At 36.7% G+C, this 20,649-nt stretch overlaps 2 protein-coding genes across 22 annotated transcripts in view; both read left to right on the forward strand.

Moving 5' to 3' along the window:
- The window catches only part of mbnl1 (muscleblind-like splicing regulator 1), a 45,809-nt gene extending 34,430 nt beyond the window's left edge, over positions 1-11,379 (forward strand). For 4 of the 21 annotated variants that reach the window (XM_077725006.1, XM_077725007.1, XM_077725009.1 and 1 more), the window contains 8 exons: positions 807-1,046; positions 2,279-2,332; positions 3,796-3,949; positions 5,344-5,379; positions 6,774-6,865; positions 7,139-7,183; positions 7,856-7,927; positions 8,610-11,379. In XM_077725006.1, the coding sequence (XP_077581132.1) occupies positions 807-1,046; positions 2,279-2,332; positions 3,796-3,949; positions 5,344-5,379; positions 6,774-6,865; positions 7,139-7,183; positions 7,856-7,912 (678 nt within the window). In that variant the 3' untranslated portion in view covers positions 7,913-7,927; positions 8,610-11,379. The remainder of the gene's footprint in view (positions 1-806; positions 1,047-2,278; positions 2,333-3,795; positions 3,950-5,343; positions 5,380-6,773; positions 6,866-7,138; positions 7,184-7,855; positions 7,928-8,609) is intronic. The other 17 variants (XM_077725011.1, XM_077725013.1, XM_077725012.1 and 14 more) reach the window with 17 other exon arrangements.
- A 3,110-nt stretch (positions 11,380-14,489) lies between these two features.
- On the forward strand, positions 14,490-15,754 carry LOC144202071 (ras-related protein Rap-2b-like). Its single transcript, XM_077725029.1, has one exon. It carries the CDS (start codon positions 14,870-14,872, stop codon positions 15,416-15,418), a length of 549 nt encoding a protein of 182 aa, XP_077581155.1. The 5' UTR covers positions 14,490-14,869; the 3' UTR covers positions 15,419-15,754.
- The last annotated feature ends 4,895 nt before the right edge of the window (positions 15,755-20,649 follow it).

Raw genomic sequence — 20,649 nt, forward strand, 5'->3', positions numbered from 1 at the left:
ATAACAATTGTCGTATTTAAGGGAACAAGTGGATTCACTCATAAATGATGTCATTGGCTTTCTTGTTGTTAAGATATTGACAGTTTTTATTGGTAAATATCTGCTTCGAGTACTGCCCTGTGGTTATCTATGGGAAGATGATCATGAGAATCTGTTTTCCTTTTTAAAAGACGGGGCTCATCCATTTTTAAGGTCATTGTAATTTTTTTTTTAACTGCGCACCATCCACAGAGACAGATAAAAGCCTTGATGACTCATACTTAATCTGCATAAACATGAAAAGCAGAACGATTTGTGCTGTATCCAGTGGTATTTTCACTGAGAAGAAAATGGTGGGGCATTGGTGGATTTCATACAAGGGAAATGGCTTGAAAATTAAAACCATCTAATAATAAATGGAGAGCATTTTAGATATAATATTTAGATTGTTTTTATAAATGGATTAAATTAACTGGATTAAAGGCCCTGAATATTAAGTTTTTTATAGATCTAAAACAATGTTTATTTTAGGTTTTTTAATATATTTTTAGATTTTACAAAATGATTTTTGACCTAAAAACACACAAAAAAAATATTTAAAAATGACAATTATTGATTTCAAAGGCAGAAAAATCAGGAAATTTAATATACATCTATACTCTTCATTTTAATTTAATCCTAAAACAGAAATTCAGCTCAGAAATTCATGATTTACTTTCCCGGGCCGCACAAAATAATGCAGCGGGCCAAATTTGGCCCCCGAGCCACAACTTTGCCACCTGTGATGTAAAGTATAACCTTCTATTTTTACCACTTTCTGGGTTTAGGTGTGCCGTGAGTACCAGAGGGGTAACTGCTCCCGGGGGGAGGATGACTGTCGCTTTGCCCACCCCTCGGACAGCACCATGATAGATACAAATGACAACACCGTCACCGTATGCATGGATTACATCAAGGGGCGTTGCTCTCGTGAGAAGTGCAAGTACTTCCACCCACCGGCTCACCTTCAGGCTAAAATTAAGGCCACCCAGCACCAGGTGAACCAGGCTTCAGCCGCCGCTGCCATGGTAAGCAATTTTTCCCAAAAATGGCTTCTTTTTTGACCGCTTATGTGTTTAAGATGCAATGCTGGTATGGATAGAACTATATATGATAATATCTTAGCCCACAAATAGAAAGATGGTTTATTTTATTGTTGGGAGACCAAGTTATGGTTGATTCATGTCTATTCTTGATAGTATGAACAGATTTATTGTGCTTGAAGTTGTGTCTCTTAGCAACGGCACTAGTACAGCCACTTGTCTGGTGGTTATTGTGTTTGTTCTTAATTGCTTTTGTTGACCTAGTGTGGCCAAGAGATGGAAGTGAATCATTAGAATAGGACTCTTGACTAGGATGTGCACAGTGAAACTGTCTAAGACGTATTACAGTGAATCTCCGTTTATCGCTGGAGATATGTTACAAAGACATACACAAAAAATGCAGAATACAAAACCTTCATATAAAGAACATATGAAATTATATATACATTTTTGAAGGGCGAATGGCTTCAGTCTGTTTTTTTTGTGTTCTTGCTCTTATTTTTTTCCTTACTGAGACATTACTGTAAAACTGACACCCTAAATATATATTTCTTTATGAATATTTTCAACTAAACCATATACTTCCACCTAACAAAAATTGCTTAATTATTACATGTATCATAAAACCCAAATTTAGCATTGATGATACAGTTATTGTGATTTTTTTTACATACTACAGCTTAAAAAACATGCAATAGTGACACATACAAACAAAAAAAATACACAAAAAGTTGAGGTCCATCCAACAAATCTGCATAATTTACCTCGTAACTCATATTAAATTAAATTCTGCAAAAACATTTGCCTAAAAAACACCTATCTAAACAATAAAGCGCAATATAACGGAGGTTCACTGTATTCGTTTTGATATTATTATTATTTACCAGGTTAAATAATGAGTTTTCATTGCCATCCATTTGTGTGTGGCGTTAACTAATGTAGACAAGTAGTAGTATTGTATGTATTGTAGTATCATGATGATCATGTTAACTGTTGAGCAGTAGAGCTAGTATCCACATTGTGCATGCCCTTAGTCCTGTAATCCCCTTGTTAAAAAATGCATTCCAATGATTTGTTTTTTTATTTGTTTTTTTTTTCTCACCTATACCCAAACTGCACTGCTGCCCCCATGATGCACCTCTGCTTGCTGGTTTATGTTAATGCGCTTGAATCCCATTGGCCCATTGCCATCATGTGCTCGCTGCCTGCTAATTAAGACTCAGTCGGCTGTCAAATCACTGAAGCGACCCCTCGACGCAACCTTTGACCTGGTACTATGACCTTTCACCTTTTAGCTTGGGCATGTGGCTTTGTTGTAGCAGTGTTTTTTAAAACTAATATTGTTTGGTTGTCTTTGTCTCAGTGCCATGTTTGTTGTTGTTTCCTTTCTGTTATTACTACGTGGGATGAAATGACTGCGGCAGTGGGTATTTTTGGGGGGACTCTTGGGGGCGGGGTTACAAACCAGGTCACCTCAATGAATTCAAAAGGAGCCGCAACCAGTTCATTGCCTGAAGTGTCTTTAACACCCCCCCAAAAAAGCAATTGAGGGTTAGGGAAGCTTTTATAATAGTCGCATGGCTTTTATGTCTTATGTCCAATTGTTCAATTGTTATGGAGGTGTCAACAATAAAGTGTTCCCTCGCTTATCGCGGTTAATGGGGACCGGGACTCCCCGCAATAGCTGTATTTCCGCAAAGTAGGCGTGGCCCTTTAAAAATTCTTAAAGAAACGTATAACACAAAAGCACCACCAAGCAAAAACATCATAGTAGTCCGGATGGAGGATCTTCTGCAGTTTTTTTGCACGTAAAAAACATTGTTTTTGGGAGTTGAGAACATTGTTTTTTTTTTGGCGTTGAAGATGTGCCTGTAAACAGCCATTATTGACCATTTCTTTGGCCTTTTTTTGATGCAATTACTAATTCTTATTGAATATTTTGTTTCAACCTCTTGTAAAATGATGCAATTTATAATTTTAACTTGATATCTTTAATTTTTTTTCATGAAAAAAATCCGCAAAGCTCTAAGTCCGCGATAGCTGAAGCGTGAAGTAGCGAGGGAACACTGTATGCATGAAATTGTCGCTAATGCACGTCAGGGGGGGGGGGGGGGGGTCTTGCAGCTATACAGGGGGATCACACCGTTAACAGGTGATGCAAAAGAGATGGTTCACACCATCAGACCTCCAAGATGGTCATGTGTTAAAGATGTATTTTGATGCATGAGACTACATTGAATTGGAGTCTGTGAGTGAACCATCACTTGGAAAAAAAATGGCTTCTACAGTTTGTCATGGAGCTAGCAGTGCAGCTTCCCTCTCTCTGTGCTTCCACCTCTTGTTATCAACTGTATTGTTGTTGTTGTTCTTTAATTGTTAATGCTTGCTCATGTTGCTCTATAGTTAGCCCGAGTTAATATTCTCAATGAAAATCTTAATTTCATGTTTGCTTTTTATTTTTATTTTTAGCCAGTAGCGACAGTCGGCACCATGCTCCTGCTTGTCTTGTACATGTGTCGGACTGCTGCTTGCTTGCTACTGATATGATCATATTATTGATGTATATACAGGATTTTGTTTTTAAATGATGCTCATATAATGTCTTCTAACATATACTCCCTTTTTTGTTTTGTTTTTCTTTTGTTTTTGTTTTTCCAACTCATCTTTTTTTTCCCTCCACACACTCTTGTTATCTTTCTATCATTGACTGAACTACCGTCATCTGGCCGGGCAGGGTATTGCACCCAATGTCATGGCTCCCTTACCAAAGCGGGCAGCCCTGGAGAAGGCCAATGGAGCCTCTGCTGTGTTTAATACCAGCATGCTTCAGTATCAACAGGCTCTGGCCAGTATGCAGTTTCAGCAGCAGGCTGCTTTCCTACCATCAGGTATGCAAAATATCAGCCAGATGATTGACTGGATTGGGCGAATCCAGCTCCCGCTTGGCAGGAGTTGGATGGGTGGTTAGCTTTTTGTAACAATGTGGAGCGTCTAGACAATGTGTGTGTGCATTTTGTACTTTTGAGTGGGGGAATTTCATGTAGATAGACAAATCAAGTCATTCTTTGTTTTGCATGGCCATTTAGAAGAAGTTGGAGCAAAAACATACTAAAAAAATACTAAAAATTATTAGTATTTAGATTCCATATGAAATTTTAGGAAAGGCAGGATAAACATAAAATGTACTATTCGTATAACCAAACACTAGGATGCCCAATTTTATTATTTTATTTCACAAAAAATCACTTTACTTTATTACCAAGTTTGGTTTCATAATGTCAAATTGTAGATACCCAAGTGTACTGAAAAACATCAATCAGATAAGAGTATTTAAAAAATGTAAGGTTACATTAAGATAAGTAATAAAGGTGTTACTACAATTTAGTTTCATGAGATAAGTCAGAATGCTTTTACAATATTGACTTTTTGTCAGTGGCGTCACACCCATCAACAGACACCCTCTATATCAGGGGTAGGGAACCTATGGCTCAGGAGCCACATGTGGCTCTTTGGATGAGTGCATCTGGCTCTTTGCTAACCTGTGAGCTAAAATATGGAACCCGCTGATGACAGAACTGAGATATTACATCTAGAACTGCTTTAATCTTCAATTTTTTTTTTGCATTAGACTGCTAGAATGCATACTCTAATTGATTAGCAACTGCATAAGAATGTTGTCAGAAGTATTCTTTTTTTCCACTTAAAAATATTGAAATTACTAAAATAAAACACAACCATTTACATGTATTTTAACTTTTAAATTCTGAGTATACTCTTAAGGAATAACATTAGAAAATATGAATTGTTTATGGCTCTCTTCGTCAAAAAGGTTAATAAAATCTACCACTACACAAGCACCAGATAACTTAGAAACCCATTAAAAAAAAACATCACATCAAACTAAACCAAACTTGGCAAAAACAAAATAACTAAACACAATTTCCCAACCTGATAAACACTAAAATATTCTCAATTGTTTACCCATAAGTTTCCTTTTTTTCCCCCAAACGCTCACTGATTTCCAATAACTTGGGCTTCTATTGACTTCTCTACACATCCACACTTCTTCAAACCTATTTACAAAGTTTCATAGCTCTCAAGTGTCCCATGTTTACATGCACAAAACATGAAAACATCCATCATAACTGACCAGAATTATTAACCTTCCCCCACTTTATCTCTTCCCCCCCACCCACCTCACTCTAACGAACCTTGTGACGGGCTGTTTTGATTTCTCTCCCCTTTATCCAATCCACTTCCTGTTGCACTGCATGATGGGCAGGCTCAATATTGTGCATGACCCCTGCAGCCGGCGTTGGTAGGTTCCACTTCTCCTTTTTTTCAGTTCTATGTTACTTCTTGTCTGTGGCTTGCATGCGGCACCAAAAATGTCACTTAGATGAGCAAATATGGCAACCTTGAACTGCTGACATTGCTACCAAAGTCATACTTTTTGGATGTCAAAGAAACATATTTCCAACTTGTATTTGACCTGTCATTCATCTGTACCTAATTGGATTTAGTTATGTATTAGAATTGCTTTGTTTTCTTAATTGCTTGACCAATTAATGACCCTCTCATGCTGATTCTTAAACCTGCTTCTGGCTGATTAACCCTTAGCGTGCCTTAAACATGTAGACAAACCCTTTTAAAAACCATTAAAACACAGAAAGAGAGATTCATTGGAATGTGACCCCTTTATCACTTCTGCCAAAAAAAGACTATTCCTAAATATTATGTTTTTTTTTATTCTGTTTTTGCATTTTTAGATGCAAGTAATGTCTGTTGGAGATGTCAAAATTTTAGGTTAGGGGTGTCAAACTCGTGGTTCGTGGGCCACATTAACGTCTACTATTGTCTACTATACTATTTTGATTTTTATTTTTAAAAATTGGATTGAAAGAACTGGATTAAAAGCCTTAAATAGTCAGTTTTTATTGATCTAAAGCAATGTTTTTTGAGCTTTTTTTGTTTGTAGTGGAAAATTTCTTTTAATTATGTTTTTCATTTTAAATGGAAACAAAATATATTTTTATTATGGTCAATATTAAAGTTGAAAACGGAAAATATCTATATATTTATTTTTAGATCTTACAAAATGCGCTTTGAACTAAAAACACAAAATAAATAAAATTGAATTGAAAATATTGCAATAATTGATTTTAAAAAGGAGAAAATCAGGAAATTTAATATACATCTATACTCTTCATTTTAATTTGATCCTAAAACAGAAAGTCGGCACTCATGATTTACTTTCTCGGGCCACAAAAAATGATGCAGTGAACCAAATTTGGCCCGCGGACCGCCACTTTGACACCTCTACTTTAGGCAATGGAAAACACGAAGGCCCAAATCATGTTAAAACATTTTTTAAACAACCTACAAATTACTTTCCACTATTTGAATTTAAGATTGAAACTATCCAGATTTTTTTTTTTAATAACGAATGAAAATAGGTTACCTACATTTACAATATCCCATTAAAAAAAAAAACTTATTCTATCCAACTCCAAGTACTTCACCTACTTTTTCAGTGTTGACAGAATACCAAAATGAGGGTCCACATTAAATTGAATCCCTCAAGTACTTCACATTTTGCACTTTTGTCTTTCCCATCAATTGTGTGTGTATATATTTTTGTGTGTTTTTGTGTGTGTCCACGCTGCCTTTTTGTGTATTTTTGCTTACATGATTTTCCCCTCCAAAAAAAAGTTCCCATGATGCACGGTGGTACGCCAGTCAGTGTGTCTGCAGCCACCACATCTGCCACAAGCGTTCCCTTCGCAACTGCCTCCACCAATCAGGTTTGCACCTTAACCAACTCTCTCTCTTTCTCTTTCTGTCTCCCAAAATAAACAAAATATCTAAAGATACTCATATTTCACAGCAAATGGGTGGGATGCAAAAAAAAAAAAATCGGCGGTACTCCTTCTTGTTGGCCTTCACTAGAGTCCAACTTCTCAATAATTACATAAAAGAATGAATACTACTCGTCTTTTCCTTTACTTGACAAATTCTGTTGCATTTTAATGTTGTCCTCGTTTATAACTCCCGTTTTTGTCCTTTCCCATTTTGAGGACTCTTCCTTATCAAAGTTGACTACCAACGAATACATGCAATTGGTATGTATGAGGTAGTTTTTTGAGTTTTTTTTAAATATAATACCTCCCCCCCAAACATTCACCATTTGCACAGCTCATGCAAAAAAAACAGCTGCTATCTGTGCCCTTTGGTGCTTGGCTTTTTTTCTTCTTCTTCTATTTCTTCTTTATTTTTTTCAATTTCTTTTATTTTGAAATTTTTCGCCCCTGCTTCCAGCACGTAAATCGCAGCTATATCATGTTTTTAGTCCAATATTATTGTATATTTTATTCTCTTTACTAGTCACATTCCAGTCAAAGTTGTTGTTTAAGTATGAGAAGCCATTTTTTTTGTGCTTTACTCTGTTGCGGTGTGCAGGTCAACAACATGGAGGACTTAAATTCGCATGGGGGAGACAACTCTCTGACCTTTCACTGCCTTTATAATAATAATAATAATAATCATAATGCTCTTTTTCTTCATGCTATCCAGATGTGCTGATTCTCACTCTCAATTTTAGCCTAATGGCTTTTCTCCTTTGTCCTTTCGATCTTGGTTTTTTTCTTGTTTGTTTGTTTGTTTTTCCAGCTGAAAACTTCTCTTAAAATGAAAGGATGATGTTTATCTGTGCGCGCAATGCTATGCTGACTGTAATTTTTATGTGCGGATTGCTCACCATGTCATCATGTGTCTGCTTTTCTACTCCTTTACAGATTCCAATAATATCTGCAGATCATCTGAGTAGTCACAAGTACTTGACTCAAATGTAGTTCCTATCAAGAACAGTGAGTCTGGCTTTTGATCCATCATGCATAAACATTTGAACTCATAAGCACTTTTTGTTTAGTAAATGTTTGTCGTCTAAAAATAAAATTACGACATTAACCAACTGTTTTTTTTGTTTTCAATCAACTCTACCGACACATTTGAACTAATAATCACTTTAATTTAGTACATTTTTGTCATATAAAACAAAAATGACAACATTAGCCAACTGTTTTTGTTCATTTTACTTCCAATCGACTCTACCAACAAATTTGAACTAATAATCACTTTAATTTAGTAAATATTTCTCGTATAAAACAAAAAATGACAACATTAACCAATTATTTTTATTTATTTTACTTCCAATCGACTCTACCGACAAATTTGAACTAATAACCACTTTTACTTAGTAAATCTTTCTCATATAAAACAAAAATGACAACATTAACCAACTATTTTCATTCATTTTATTTCCAATCGACTCTCCCAAACAAAAATTAATTGACCATTTATAGCCACTAAAAATGACTCCCTTATACGTCTCTTAAAGCACTTTGAGTACCTTAAAGCGATAGCTTTATTTAATGCTGTGTTTTTCCTATGCAATTACTGTATTTAATACACATCCAGCTGTATTTTTCCTATGAATCCTTCCAAATAATATCTAATTCCCCAACACGTTTTTTTTCCCCTTCCTTCCAGATCAAATGAATGTGCGCTGGCACCGTCCAAGCCAAAACAGTTCAGCCTTTATTTACTTAAAACTTCAGAATGTCAAGCAACGGGAAGAAGAAGGGTCTGCCATCTTTAAAATAAAAAAAAACATCCAGGTTGCGACCCATGCCATCTACTACCCACATGTCAAAAGCTGAGAGCAATGGGGACATACATCTTGGTGCCTGGGGATACTGGGAATAGGGAGGGGCTAAAGGAGAAGGCGGAGTCAATGAGTGTCATCAAACCGCTGTACTATATCGAAATCACAGCACTCGATTGGTTGTAATTCACTTCACCGAATACATAGAAGGTCAAAGAGTACATGATTCAAAGTACACACCTCTGGTACGTCAGGTGACCAAGATTGAATTATTATTATTATTATTTTTTTTTTGTTCTATTCCTTTTTGTTTGAATTACGTAATCAGCCATATTTCGTCGTTTACAAATAAGACATGCACCTTGAATTTGAATGGCAATGAAAACGGCACAGCCATTTTGAAACGGGGAAACTGCTAAGACCATTGAGCCTGTGCAGTAGTATTGTGTGAGTGGGTGGTGTGTGTACAGCTTACTAGTTAAACTAGTTACAAACGGACGGATTGGTTTATTAAATGAGGGTTGTGGACATATGAATGTGTGTGTGGGGTAAACCAACATACCTGTGTACCTTGAAAGCACAGCCAGGCTTGCTCTTTTCACCTTGTCATGTGCCATCTTGGATGTCATACAACTCAAACCAGAGTGTTGTTGTCTCAGCAGTGTTATTTGTTTACTTTGGGTAAAAATTTCAACAACAACAAAAAAAAACGTTGTATGGCTCTTAATGTTTAAGATTTTTATTTTTCATGTTCATAACTTTAGAGGAGGGTTTATTAATGCTCATTTTATGCTCTTTTTTAAAAAAAAAAGTCCTTTAATTATGACGTAGGAATGGAAAGTGTAGTTCCTATACATTGTACTAGAGTGCTCTTATTTTTTTGTTGTTGTTTTGTCTGGATTAAGTCGTCACGTCGCTCAAGTCCATTGACTCTAAAAGCATGTTGATTCGGAAGGGTTGTTGTTGTTGTTGTTGTTGTTACGTTGTGCTCTTTTAAAGAGTGCCGGCCCGGTTTGGAAGCACTGTTGAGGAGCGTCGTCGTCATGGCAATGAAAGAAAGGTCTTTTTTTTGGTCATTTTAAAAAGGAAACTACCCCCAAAAAAACACTTGAATGATTGTTTGTCCTAGTCAGATGTCACCAAGTCAAATATAACTGATGATAGGCGTCCAATCATGTGACTCTTTTCATCCTTCTGCCGTGAATAAAATGACTTTTCCTGCAATTTCCAATCCATTTAAACTGGGAATGCTAGCAGGGAATGTTCTGGTCCCAGTTCAAATGGATCTGGCATTTCTCATCGTTAAAGGCACTTAAAAAAAAGGCAGTGGTTCCCAATCTATACAAATTTCAAATAAGCTTACGCTTAAAAAAACGACAATTCCAGTACATTGAATGCAATTTGTACTTTTTTTTTGCTCCAGCTATTTTTGACCATTTTTAATTGGCTAATATGTAAATAACTATAACATTAGGGAAAGGCCCAACAGTATTAAATTCAGACAACGTACAGTATTAAACCACGGGAAGAAAAGAAAAAAAAAGGTTTGCAAATCTAGGGCGAGTTTGAAAAACATTCTAGCAAATACAAGTTAAAAAACTACATTTTGGCTAATTCCTAACAGTAGTAGTTAGGGTATAACATTATTATTGGTGGATATTTGATAAATACTTCAATTCTTATTCTGCAAAAAGACCATATTCACGAGAAAACCATGTTTTTATCGTTATTAGGACTGCAAGGGTGTTCTTGTTAAAAGACAACGTCGGTTTGTGAATTTCCTAGCGACGCCTTCAGCCTGCAAAACTGATTGTGAAGGCCTTGAGGAAAATTTCTGACCCTGGCAACAAATAATGGCTGAAATGTAATTGGTTAAATGCTTCAATATAAAAACACACACCTGGAAGCAGCATTAGGAATTAAATATTGAAGGACAAAATATAAAATATGATTCAGAAATCTCTTAGCCCAGCAGAGAAGGCTTTTAAGGCCTTGACGGCACACCATTGCTAAAAGGAATGTTCAATTTAGTGTTGTTGGGAACCTCTGCCTCAAGACCCCAAAAAGCTCATGTCAAAATGACAAAGCTAAAAATCATTGCAGTATTTCTCGTCAAAAAAATCTTTATTTTCGAAGTCCATACTATCATTTGTGTTCGTCTGACTTTTGTGTTGCAAAAGTAGAAGTATGATTGCGCCTGAGTGATTGTATCGTACCTAACAAAGCCTTAGATGACCATGAATGGGTCACGGCCCAAACTTGTCAAATCACCATGCAGGTAAAGAGCACCAATGATGTTTTATAGTTATCTCACATGCCGCTTACTACGATATGTTTGTGCTTTTTCTCTTTCTCTAGATAACAATTCTTCTCTTAAAATCCAGTTAAGAGCTTTTATTATGTACTACTTATGGATTTGAATCTATTTGATATGCATAGTTGTAGATGTTTTTGTTTTTTTTGCCTTACTATATTACTATATTACTTGACAGCATCGATTATAGTCGTCGTAGATTTTGAGGTTGTTTGACATTCATAACTTTTTTCGTTTTCAAAACATATAAATGATAATGTTTTAAAATATTCACGTCGGTCATAGCTGGATGTCTTTTTGTTTTTCTTTTTTTTCAGTTGGTGTTACCTTATAAGTTTTTTTTGATGCAAGAAATTAAGTTTTGCTGCCAAAAAAGCGGTAAACGTTTTTCTTGTTGACATGTCAAAGATCATATTTGAAAATATAATGTATCAATCTATAGATTGTCCATGTTTTTAGGGTAAACATTGTTTTCTACTGTATCCATTTCAAGAAAAAAATGTCGTTTGGTTGGAAATATTTCTTAAGTTTGCCCTGAATGTCAGGCCAAATTGAGCAGTTAAGATTTTTTTTTTTTTGGATATTATTATTATTATTATTTGCTTTTGTTTTTTTTTCGGGTGGGGGGTGATTGATGAGAATCGGAGAGAAGACTTTCCCCTGCTGGTGAAGTCAGAAATGCTGCAGATGATGAGTTCTAACCTAAGGGATGAAGGTTGTGACTTTTTTGCACTTCTGTATATAGTCAAACAGAGACAAATGTGTATCATATTGAGATATTATTTTGAATAAAAAAAAGCAGATCTATAATTATAAGAAATTTTGTTAGATTAATTTAAAATTCATGAAATTTAGAAGAACTGCTAAAATTGCTTGCAGAAAAAGGGCACTAGTTTCTTGGCCAATGCATTTGGAGAAAGCTACGCGCTTTTTTGTCTTCTTTTATCAGTGGTATAGTTTTGCCTGGGAATGTTTTAGGGTGGGTTTAATGCCGCCCACCCCTAAATGTCTTGCTTTATCCACCCCCAACAAATGAGCACATCATTTCATTTGTTTAGCCACTTTCGCTATTCCCACAGATCACTTGATAAAATCAATAAATTAATTCAAAAAGTTATTCCATTATGATTTGACTGCATGTATTACCATGTAAACAAAAAAATAGATGTGTAAGGAAAATAAATCACAATAATCCGTATTTTAGATAACATCCACAGTGGGGGGGGGGGGATAACACTTGTGAACAGCTCATTTTATACTTGTGTGATAAAATAAGTTCCAAGCAAATATGTTATCTAACAAATAATCAAAATATGACAACTCATTCAACGCAAATACAGCGGCGCCTTGAGAGTGTAACGACTTTGTTTATATGTCTACCTAGTTTTGCTTTGACATGAGTGCAGAAATTTGAGATAAGAGCAGGAAACAGTTTGAGCCTTAGCTCCACCTATTCTTTGCTAATAAACACTTTAATGTAATGTATACACTCTTTACTTGCAGTAAATTAGACTGTTTTTTGGTGGGTTTGAAACAAATTTATGGCAATTTCTTGTATTTTAGTAAGAAAAGATGATTGGATTTGGTTACGTGTAACAGAATTATCGCATCTCAAGGCACCGCTGTCTTTTTCCAGAGCCATATATATATATATATATATATATTTCCAGCCAACTTAAAAAAAAGCAGGTTTTGTTGCTCTTCTCTCTGGACTGTGCACTCAGCAGGCGAAGGCCGATCGCCCCAAATCCAAATTTTGGGCCAAGTCGAGTCTTTGAAATGAATGTAAAGCGGCTGCTGTATTGTTGCTATAGAACCAAAGCACCAGATTCTCTAAAAAACTGGACGTTCAGTCTGTTTCTTCCCTGCTGAGGGCACACACATACACACACATGCATAAAAAAACACACACCAATGCTTTTTGCCGGCTTTTTACAATGTAAGTGCAACTACCACTTATGTATTCTCTAACAGTTGCCACACAATGATGTCTGATTTGTTTATGCACACTTGATTGTTGCCATGATTGACTCTTATCTGTATGGATGAAAAAAATAAATAAAAACTTTGATTTGCTCATGCAACACAACACGTGTGTGGGCTTTTATTTTGAATGTAGGACAGTCTTGGGTTGGGTTGCGATCACGGGGGTGCATGAGAGACGCCCTGTCTGCACGACACTGCCTTCGGGGGTGACCTTGTGACATGAGTTCTGGAACAGATCCATTGAGGCTCATGTGGGACAGATGTTGGGTTGTGGTGGTGGTGCTGGTGCCCATGAGACCACCACCCGTCTTGTTATCTGGGTCATCACTGGAAATTATGGGATTTTCAACCTATGGCAAATAGTGATATGAAGCAAAATGCAGCAATTGCCTTCAAAAATGATCAGTTTTCTAACTTTGCCTATTCAAAGTTCTTATAAGGCACTTTTAAAAGTGCCCCAATGTATATTGCAAAGGACTAAAAGATATTATTTTACTCTGAGATCGAATTTAGTTCAATATATAAAGGTAAGTGCTTCTTAGGGCCAATAGGAAACATTACCAGAAAGTTCCAGATGCCAAACTTGGAATTGCACATTGAGGAACATTGTTTTGACTATCATTTTTTTTTGCTGCCACATTTTAGGGACATCTTTTATAATGATAAATAAATCTGAATGCAAGTAGAAGCATTTTCTCACCTTCCTCTAACACCACCCCACACACTGTCGCACCTTCAAATGGAGTCTTGATCAAGCCCCTGTTTGTTCTTACAAGGTGTGAATTATTATTCTCTCCCAATATAACTCCAATTATTCAAGTATTTCTTCAATTTATCCAATAATTGTCTACAAGTTTTTTTTTCTAAACTAACAAATCTTTACAACCACTTATGTTCAACATGAAGTGTGGCCCAGTAAAGCATCTGATATCAAATTATAAATAACCTAGTCTTGGGCCAGAAATAAATGAATGCTAGTCCACAGCCACAAATCATAATTTCAGTAGGTGTATGACATTTTTTTTTCATGCAAAGGTGAACTTAATGTTTGGACTCATTAAAAAAAAAAAAAATCCCCAAAATGTATCTTAAATGGATGACATCAAAGTATACTACAGACTTATTGCACATACTGCCCCCTGGTGAAAGAAGATTTACGCATGGTTCTTCCTGTGACTGAAATGGATGAACAAAGACATACTATTTTTTTTTATTAGAGGCTCTGTTTAAGTAAATACATGTGCTTTTTCACCAGCAGTTTCCATAGTTTACATCGCAGGTTAGTGGGGCGCCATATACACCTATCAAAAGAGCCATATGTGGCTCCCAAGCCATAGGTTCCCTACCAATGGTCTATCCTTATCGTTAGGGGGGGGGCCCAGTCATGTCTATAAACATGCTTATGGTGTTATTGAGTATATATATGTATATGCATGCTCGGTCTTTCGCAGTCGGGGGACGTCTCCTTTAAGAAAACGGAAGTGAAGCCGTGGGCTATGGACGCGCTGACGATGTGGGCAGGAAACGCTGTGCGAAGCGAGCAGAAGCGCTATCGCTTCTCCGGCCCCAACGGAGCACCGCCGCCGCCGAAAATGCGCCTCGGTTGACGCCGTCGTCAACGTCCAGGGAGCGGCGGCCACTCTCCCCACCCACCCCAACCCCCGGCCCGGCCTGGTGACACCCGCACGCTCGGTGTGATTCCGGCCGAGGCAGGGCAGCTTTCCCCGGCCTTGCTCGCCTTGACGGCGTCGTCGTGGGACAACACAAAAGGAGGTATTTGGCTATTTCTTGAGGGGTGTTTTGTTTGTATCCCCCCTATCCCTCTTTTTTGTATTTTTCGCGAACATGAGGGAATACAAAGTGGTTGTTTTGGGATCGGGTGGAGTCGGGAAATCTGCCCTCACGGTTCAGTTTGTGACGGGCTCCTTCATTGAGAAGTACGACCCTACCATTGAGGACTTCTACCGCAAGGAGATCGAGGTGGACTCGTCCCCATCCGTACTGGAGATCCTGGACACTGCTGGTACTGAGCAGTTTGCCTCCATGCGGGATCTGTATATTAAAAACGGACAGGGTTTCATCCTAGTCTACAGCTTGGTTAACCAACAGAGCTTCCAGGACATCAAGCCCATGAGGGATCAGATCATCCGGGTGAAAAGGTATGAGAGGGTACCCATGATCTTGGTAGGGAACAAGGTGGACCTGGAAGTGGAGAGAGAAGTGTCCTCTGGGGAAGGGAAGGCCCTGGCCCAAGACTGGAGCTGTCCCTTCATTGAGACCTCAGCCAAAAATAAAGTCTCCGTGGATGAACTGTTTGCGGAAATTGTCCGACAGATGAACTACTCTTCTGTTCCAGCTGGGAGCGACCATTGTTGTTCTTGTGTTCTGCTCTAAAAATAACTAAGGAGGAGAAAGAAAACACACAATCAGATAGTTGTGCTTTTTTTTTTTTTTTTGGAATCATGCCTTTTTACGTTTCCAATATTTTTACTCACACTGTTGTCTTATGGTTTCGCACAAGTGAACAATTTGCAATGTGTATTAAATAGGGAGAAGAGTATTTTGGGGAAAAAAATCTCAATTGGATGATTCCCATTGGAAATTTAGTGTCATTTAATAGAAAAATATCAATAAATTTGATGTGTCTCAAGTCCATGCAAAATTGGTTGCTTTCCTTGCAGACTTAAAATCACATTACCACTACTTTACTGCAATTTCGCATTGTAGTTCATGCATCTGACTCTAAATGGCAAGAAAATATTAATTAAGTTACTTGCTTGAAAAGGAACCATTGTTGAAGAAATCTGCTTGTTTTAATCAGGATTATGACCATGTTTACCCCCCTTAACTACAGTGGACCCCTGCTAAGGTCACGATGCGGTCTTAGTTCCTTTTGCCATTCAATGGCAAAAACAACAGTATTGGGGAACAATACTTTTGGGGTTAAAACTGCAGATAAGATAGGGATTGGTCCACCCCAACCCCCAAAAAACTGCAATTTTGTGAATACCGAACCGCAAATATGCTGGGGTCCAGTGTATATTAACAAATATACAGTTTTCTATTAATTCCCATGGAAACCATCTTCTAAAATTAGTAAAGTCTTGCATCCCTAATAATAATAATGATAATAATAATAGTAGTCCTGAAATGTGTTTACATGAAAGAGTACTTGAATGTTTTTTGCAACTTTTTTCCCCCCTAAAATATAGCTTTCTTTGTATAATATGACACTTGGCTGAAAATGTGCCTCAGTGGGAATGTGTTATTGTGAAACCTAAGAAATATTTTTTTTCTTATATACACTGTTTCATGTACATGTTTAATCTTTGGTGCTCAGTGGTGAAGTCGGTATTATGTCAGTCAGTTTTAACATATTTTTTCAAGGGGGGGTTGGTTAGTAGTGGATGAGGTATGAAAGGACTGGACTATGGATGGATATTTCCAAAATGGGATTTTAAATATTTTTGTATTCATTTTAGATGGCAGAAAATACCAACAGATGTTTTTTTTTCCGTTGTTAACCATTTTTTTCCCCCTTCGGGAATAAGCATTTCGCAGCTTTTTGTTCAAAAACGAAACTAGCATTGTGTTTTTTTTCAGGGTTGCAAAGTAGTTGTGACTGAATCGACTGAACATCAGTTGCTTGTTGCCATTTACTGCGCTTTGTTTTTTTGCATTAGTCAGTTTGGTGTGCTTGGAATGTCTGCCTTAAAGTTTAGGGTTTTGAACCATGGCTTGGGGGCTTCGTGTTTAGGGGTTGCAGAGTTTTGCCCATCTAAAAACCAAGCATGTTGCGTTCTTTGAAGTACAGTTGTACTTTGACTTATAAGTCATTACTTGGTCTACTTTTATTTGTTGGGTGCTTTATTGTTCTTTAAAAAAATGGGTTCAAGGCCCTAAAAAGATCTGGTTTGAGTGAGCCCTGTCTATATATTCCCCGCAATTGGCTGCTGACCACTAAATCTCGTGACCGGACGTTTGGTCGCCCGACGTTTGGTCGCCCGACGTTTGGTCGCCGGACGTTTGGTCACCGGTCAAATGTACTTTGATATTAAATGGTACTTAGATATTAAACTCTCTCTTAGATATTAAACTCTGTCTCATTTATCTAATTTTGAGAGCTGATTTCAACAGTAAACTCTGTCACCATTTGACCGGCGACCAAAAGACTGGCGACCGAACGTCCAGGCACCAAATCTCATGACCAGTGTCACATGGAATATGCTCCAAATACCATTAAGTCATGGAATTGTGCCATTGGCCTACAATAAATCCCCTACAACCCATTAAACGATAACAATAACGCCCACCCCCGATTATGGAACTATTCCATTGATTCTGTTTCACAATTGCTCCCAAGTTGTCAGACATGTTACCAGTTGACCTTGGACTTTGTGCACAAGGACCTTTGAGTGCGTTGCCGTGGCTGCATGAGGTCACGTCACAATGACCACATGTCAAGTGCCTTCCCTGCAACTGTGCCGAATGACGACGAGCCCTCCGTTTATCCACCGTGCGTCTCGACGGCAATCAGAAAGCTTGATTTTTATCTCTTAAGTGTTTACGTAGGTGGTTTTCTCCCCAATCATGCCCAATGTCGAGGTACTGCAGTGAAGAAGCCATGCTCACGTGACAGTGTTCAGTTGTTCTTTTCCTTAATGATGTATGTAATAAGAACTTTTTATTGTGGTGAGTCTACTTTTTTGGACAAAAAAATCTGTGATGAACCTTGTCAGTTTTCAGAGACTTGTATTACAAAGAAAGGCATTTTATGTACCAATGAGTTTTGTGTTTGTTTTAATTTTTACTTACAAGGGTGTCAGACTCGGGACGCTTTAACGTCAACTTGATTTTATGTGGGCCGGACCATTTTAAATATAATATTTAGATTTTTTTTTAAAAATAAATGGATTAAATGAACTGGATTAAAAACCCTGAATATTCAGTTTTTTTATAGATCTAAAACAATGTTTATTTTAGGTTTTTAATATATATTTTTGGATTTTACAAGATGATTTTTGAACTAAAAACTGAAAAAAATGATTAAAAAATACAATAATTGATTTAAAAGGGGGAAAATCAGGAAATGTAATCTATATCTGTACTCTTAATTTGAATTTGATCATAAAACAGAAAGAAAGCAGAAAAAAAGGAACTAAAGAATCAAACCCAAAATACCAGACTACAGAAAAATGACCAAAATGTGGAACTTATGTAATTTTTTCTCATTCTGTCCTCCCACAATCTGCCATGTTTTATTGCACCAGAAAATGTTACGTTCTTTTTTAAATCCACTTTGGTAAGGAATTTCATTTGATCTGAAACACTAAATCACAACTGTTTGTCATTTTGCAGTAAAGTAAAGTTAACTAATATCACCCAAAAGTTGAATACATCATTTTTAATCAATAATGTCAGTATTTTTGTTTTTTTAATGCAAAATGCTCAATCAGTCAACACAAGTCATTTAGCATTCACGATATAAGCATTAATAAGTTGCTTGTTTACCAGGTAAATAAACCACTGCGTCCATCTTGGCTCATCTACACCAAATAACACTTCATGGAAGTGTTTGAATAGCGAACTGGTTTTCCAGTAAGTGTGTTTAACCGAGCAGTGCCTTTTCCTTCTTCCCGGCACATGTTTTCTCGGGTAAGGACAGATAGGCCTTTTTCTCCCTTCCATCGTTAAGACATCCACAAACGGACCAATGAGGGTTTTTTTTTCCACAGGAGGTCAGTGTCATTGCCAATGAAAAGACACGCTCAGGGCGAAGAGAAAAAGGGCCGCTTCTCTGGCTTTGGCCATGAAACTTTTGTTTCCTAACTGTCTCAATACTGCAGCTTGTAAACACTGAATGGATTCCTGCCATTGGGTTTGTATTTGAATTATAAATCAAGCTTGCATTTACATTACATTACAGTATATAAAAACTAAATCTCACAGGAAACCGGGGGTGCTCTTCCTGTGTTGCGATACTTTGACAAAATATTGCAAATGACTGTTGGTTCCTCTTCTTGGTGTTGTTGAAAAAAAAAACATTGCCCACACATAACCGGTTTTATAATAATCCTATTTAAGTTTCACAATAAGGTATTATGTTTCATAATAAGAGATTGTTGCATAACTGTCAACTTTGAAATAGAAAAGCTTTTACTTTCAAAGTGAAAATGCGTAATCTTAAAAATTTCTAGCAATTTAAATGTGTTATGTATTTGTCAACTGACCAATTTGTTGCCTCAATTTAGTGGAAAGGGGGGTGGTCAGTAACATTTTTGAACCGCTAGGGGGCAGGCAGATTCAAATTGGTTGCTGTGTGTTTGAAATTTGACTTTTATAAAGACTATTAGTTTCATACAAAAAAAAACGAATTAAGAATTGGACATGGATATGATAAAATATGTATAACATTAATATTGTCATTTTTAAATAAATAAACTATTGTGATCATTACCATTGAAAACTAGGTGGGACATCTGTAAATACAATGACAATGTAATTGTGAGGGATTACAGTTGGATTTTAGATCAGTTTATGTATATTATTTAAAGAAACGACCATGTCTATTAAGCTCATATAAAGTCATTTCCAAAATGCTCTCAGGTTGTTCCCAGGGCAGTTAAAGTGGATCAGCTGCAACTTTTTTTTTCAATCCATTTTTTTTTTATATATACGCTCCCCAACAACAGATGTATGCTGATACTTTGGACCGAAATATCCCCCTGGCTTTGCTTGGCTTTCCTCCCAGATGAATGAGCTTGTCTCACTAGAGCTGCGGTGGCACTTGGCAGATTGCTCCTTTGTCTTCATTTGTACGTCAACTAAGAATAAAGGTGACCTCGCAGGTATGGCAATCAGAAAGTAGATGTAATACTCTATAGTAGTAGTAATTCTACATGTTGTGTACGGATATTCATTTTTGACATCTCCCTGTTTGCAGCTACCTCTTCATGTTTCCTTAATTTGCATTTATATTTTTTGAATATTATCATCAGATATTAAACAGTACTTAGATAATAAGCAGTAATTAGATATTAAACAGCACTTGGATATTAAACAGTACTTAGATATTAAACAGTACTTAGATATTAAACAGTACTTGGATATTAAACAGTACTTGGATATTAAACAGTACTTGGATATTAAACAGTACTTGGATATTAAACAGTACTTGGATATTAAACAGTACTTGGATATTAAACAGTACTTGGATATTAAACAGTACTTGGATATTAAACAGTACTTGGATATTAAACAGTACTTGGATATTAAACAGTACTTGGATATTAAACAGTACTTGGATATTAAACAGTACTTGGATATTAAACAGTACTTAGATATTAAACAGTACTTAGATATTAAACTCTCATGAATATAATATTGAAAGCTGGCTTCAACAGTAAACTCTGTCACCATTTGACCGGCGACCAAAAGACCGGAGACCAAACGTCCGAGCACCCTCCTGATCTAACAGGTGTACTCCGATATTCAAAATCCATTGTAATTTTTATTTATTTATTAACACACAACAGAAGGCCTGATACTCTCCAAAACCTTAAAAGACACTCAAATAGCATTGAAGTGCAGTCTAGAGTGATAAAAGAATTTTTCATATCTATAAT

Source organism: Stigmatopora nigra, chromosome 9 (assembly GCF_051989575.1).
Source record: "Stigmatopora nigra isolate UIUO_SnigA chromosome 9, RoL_Snig_1.1, whole genome shotgun sequence".
NCBI lineage: Eukaryota > Metazoa > Chordata > Actinopteri > Syngnathiformes > Syngnathidae > Stigmatopora > Stigmatopora nigra.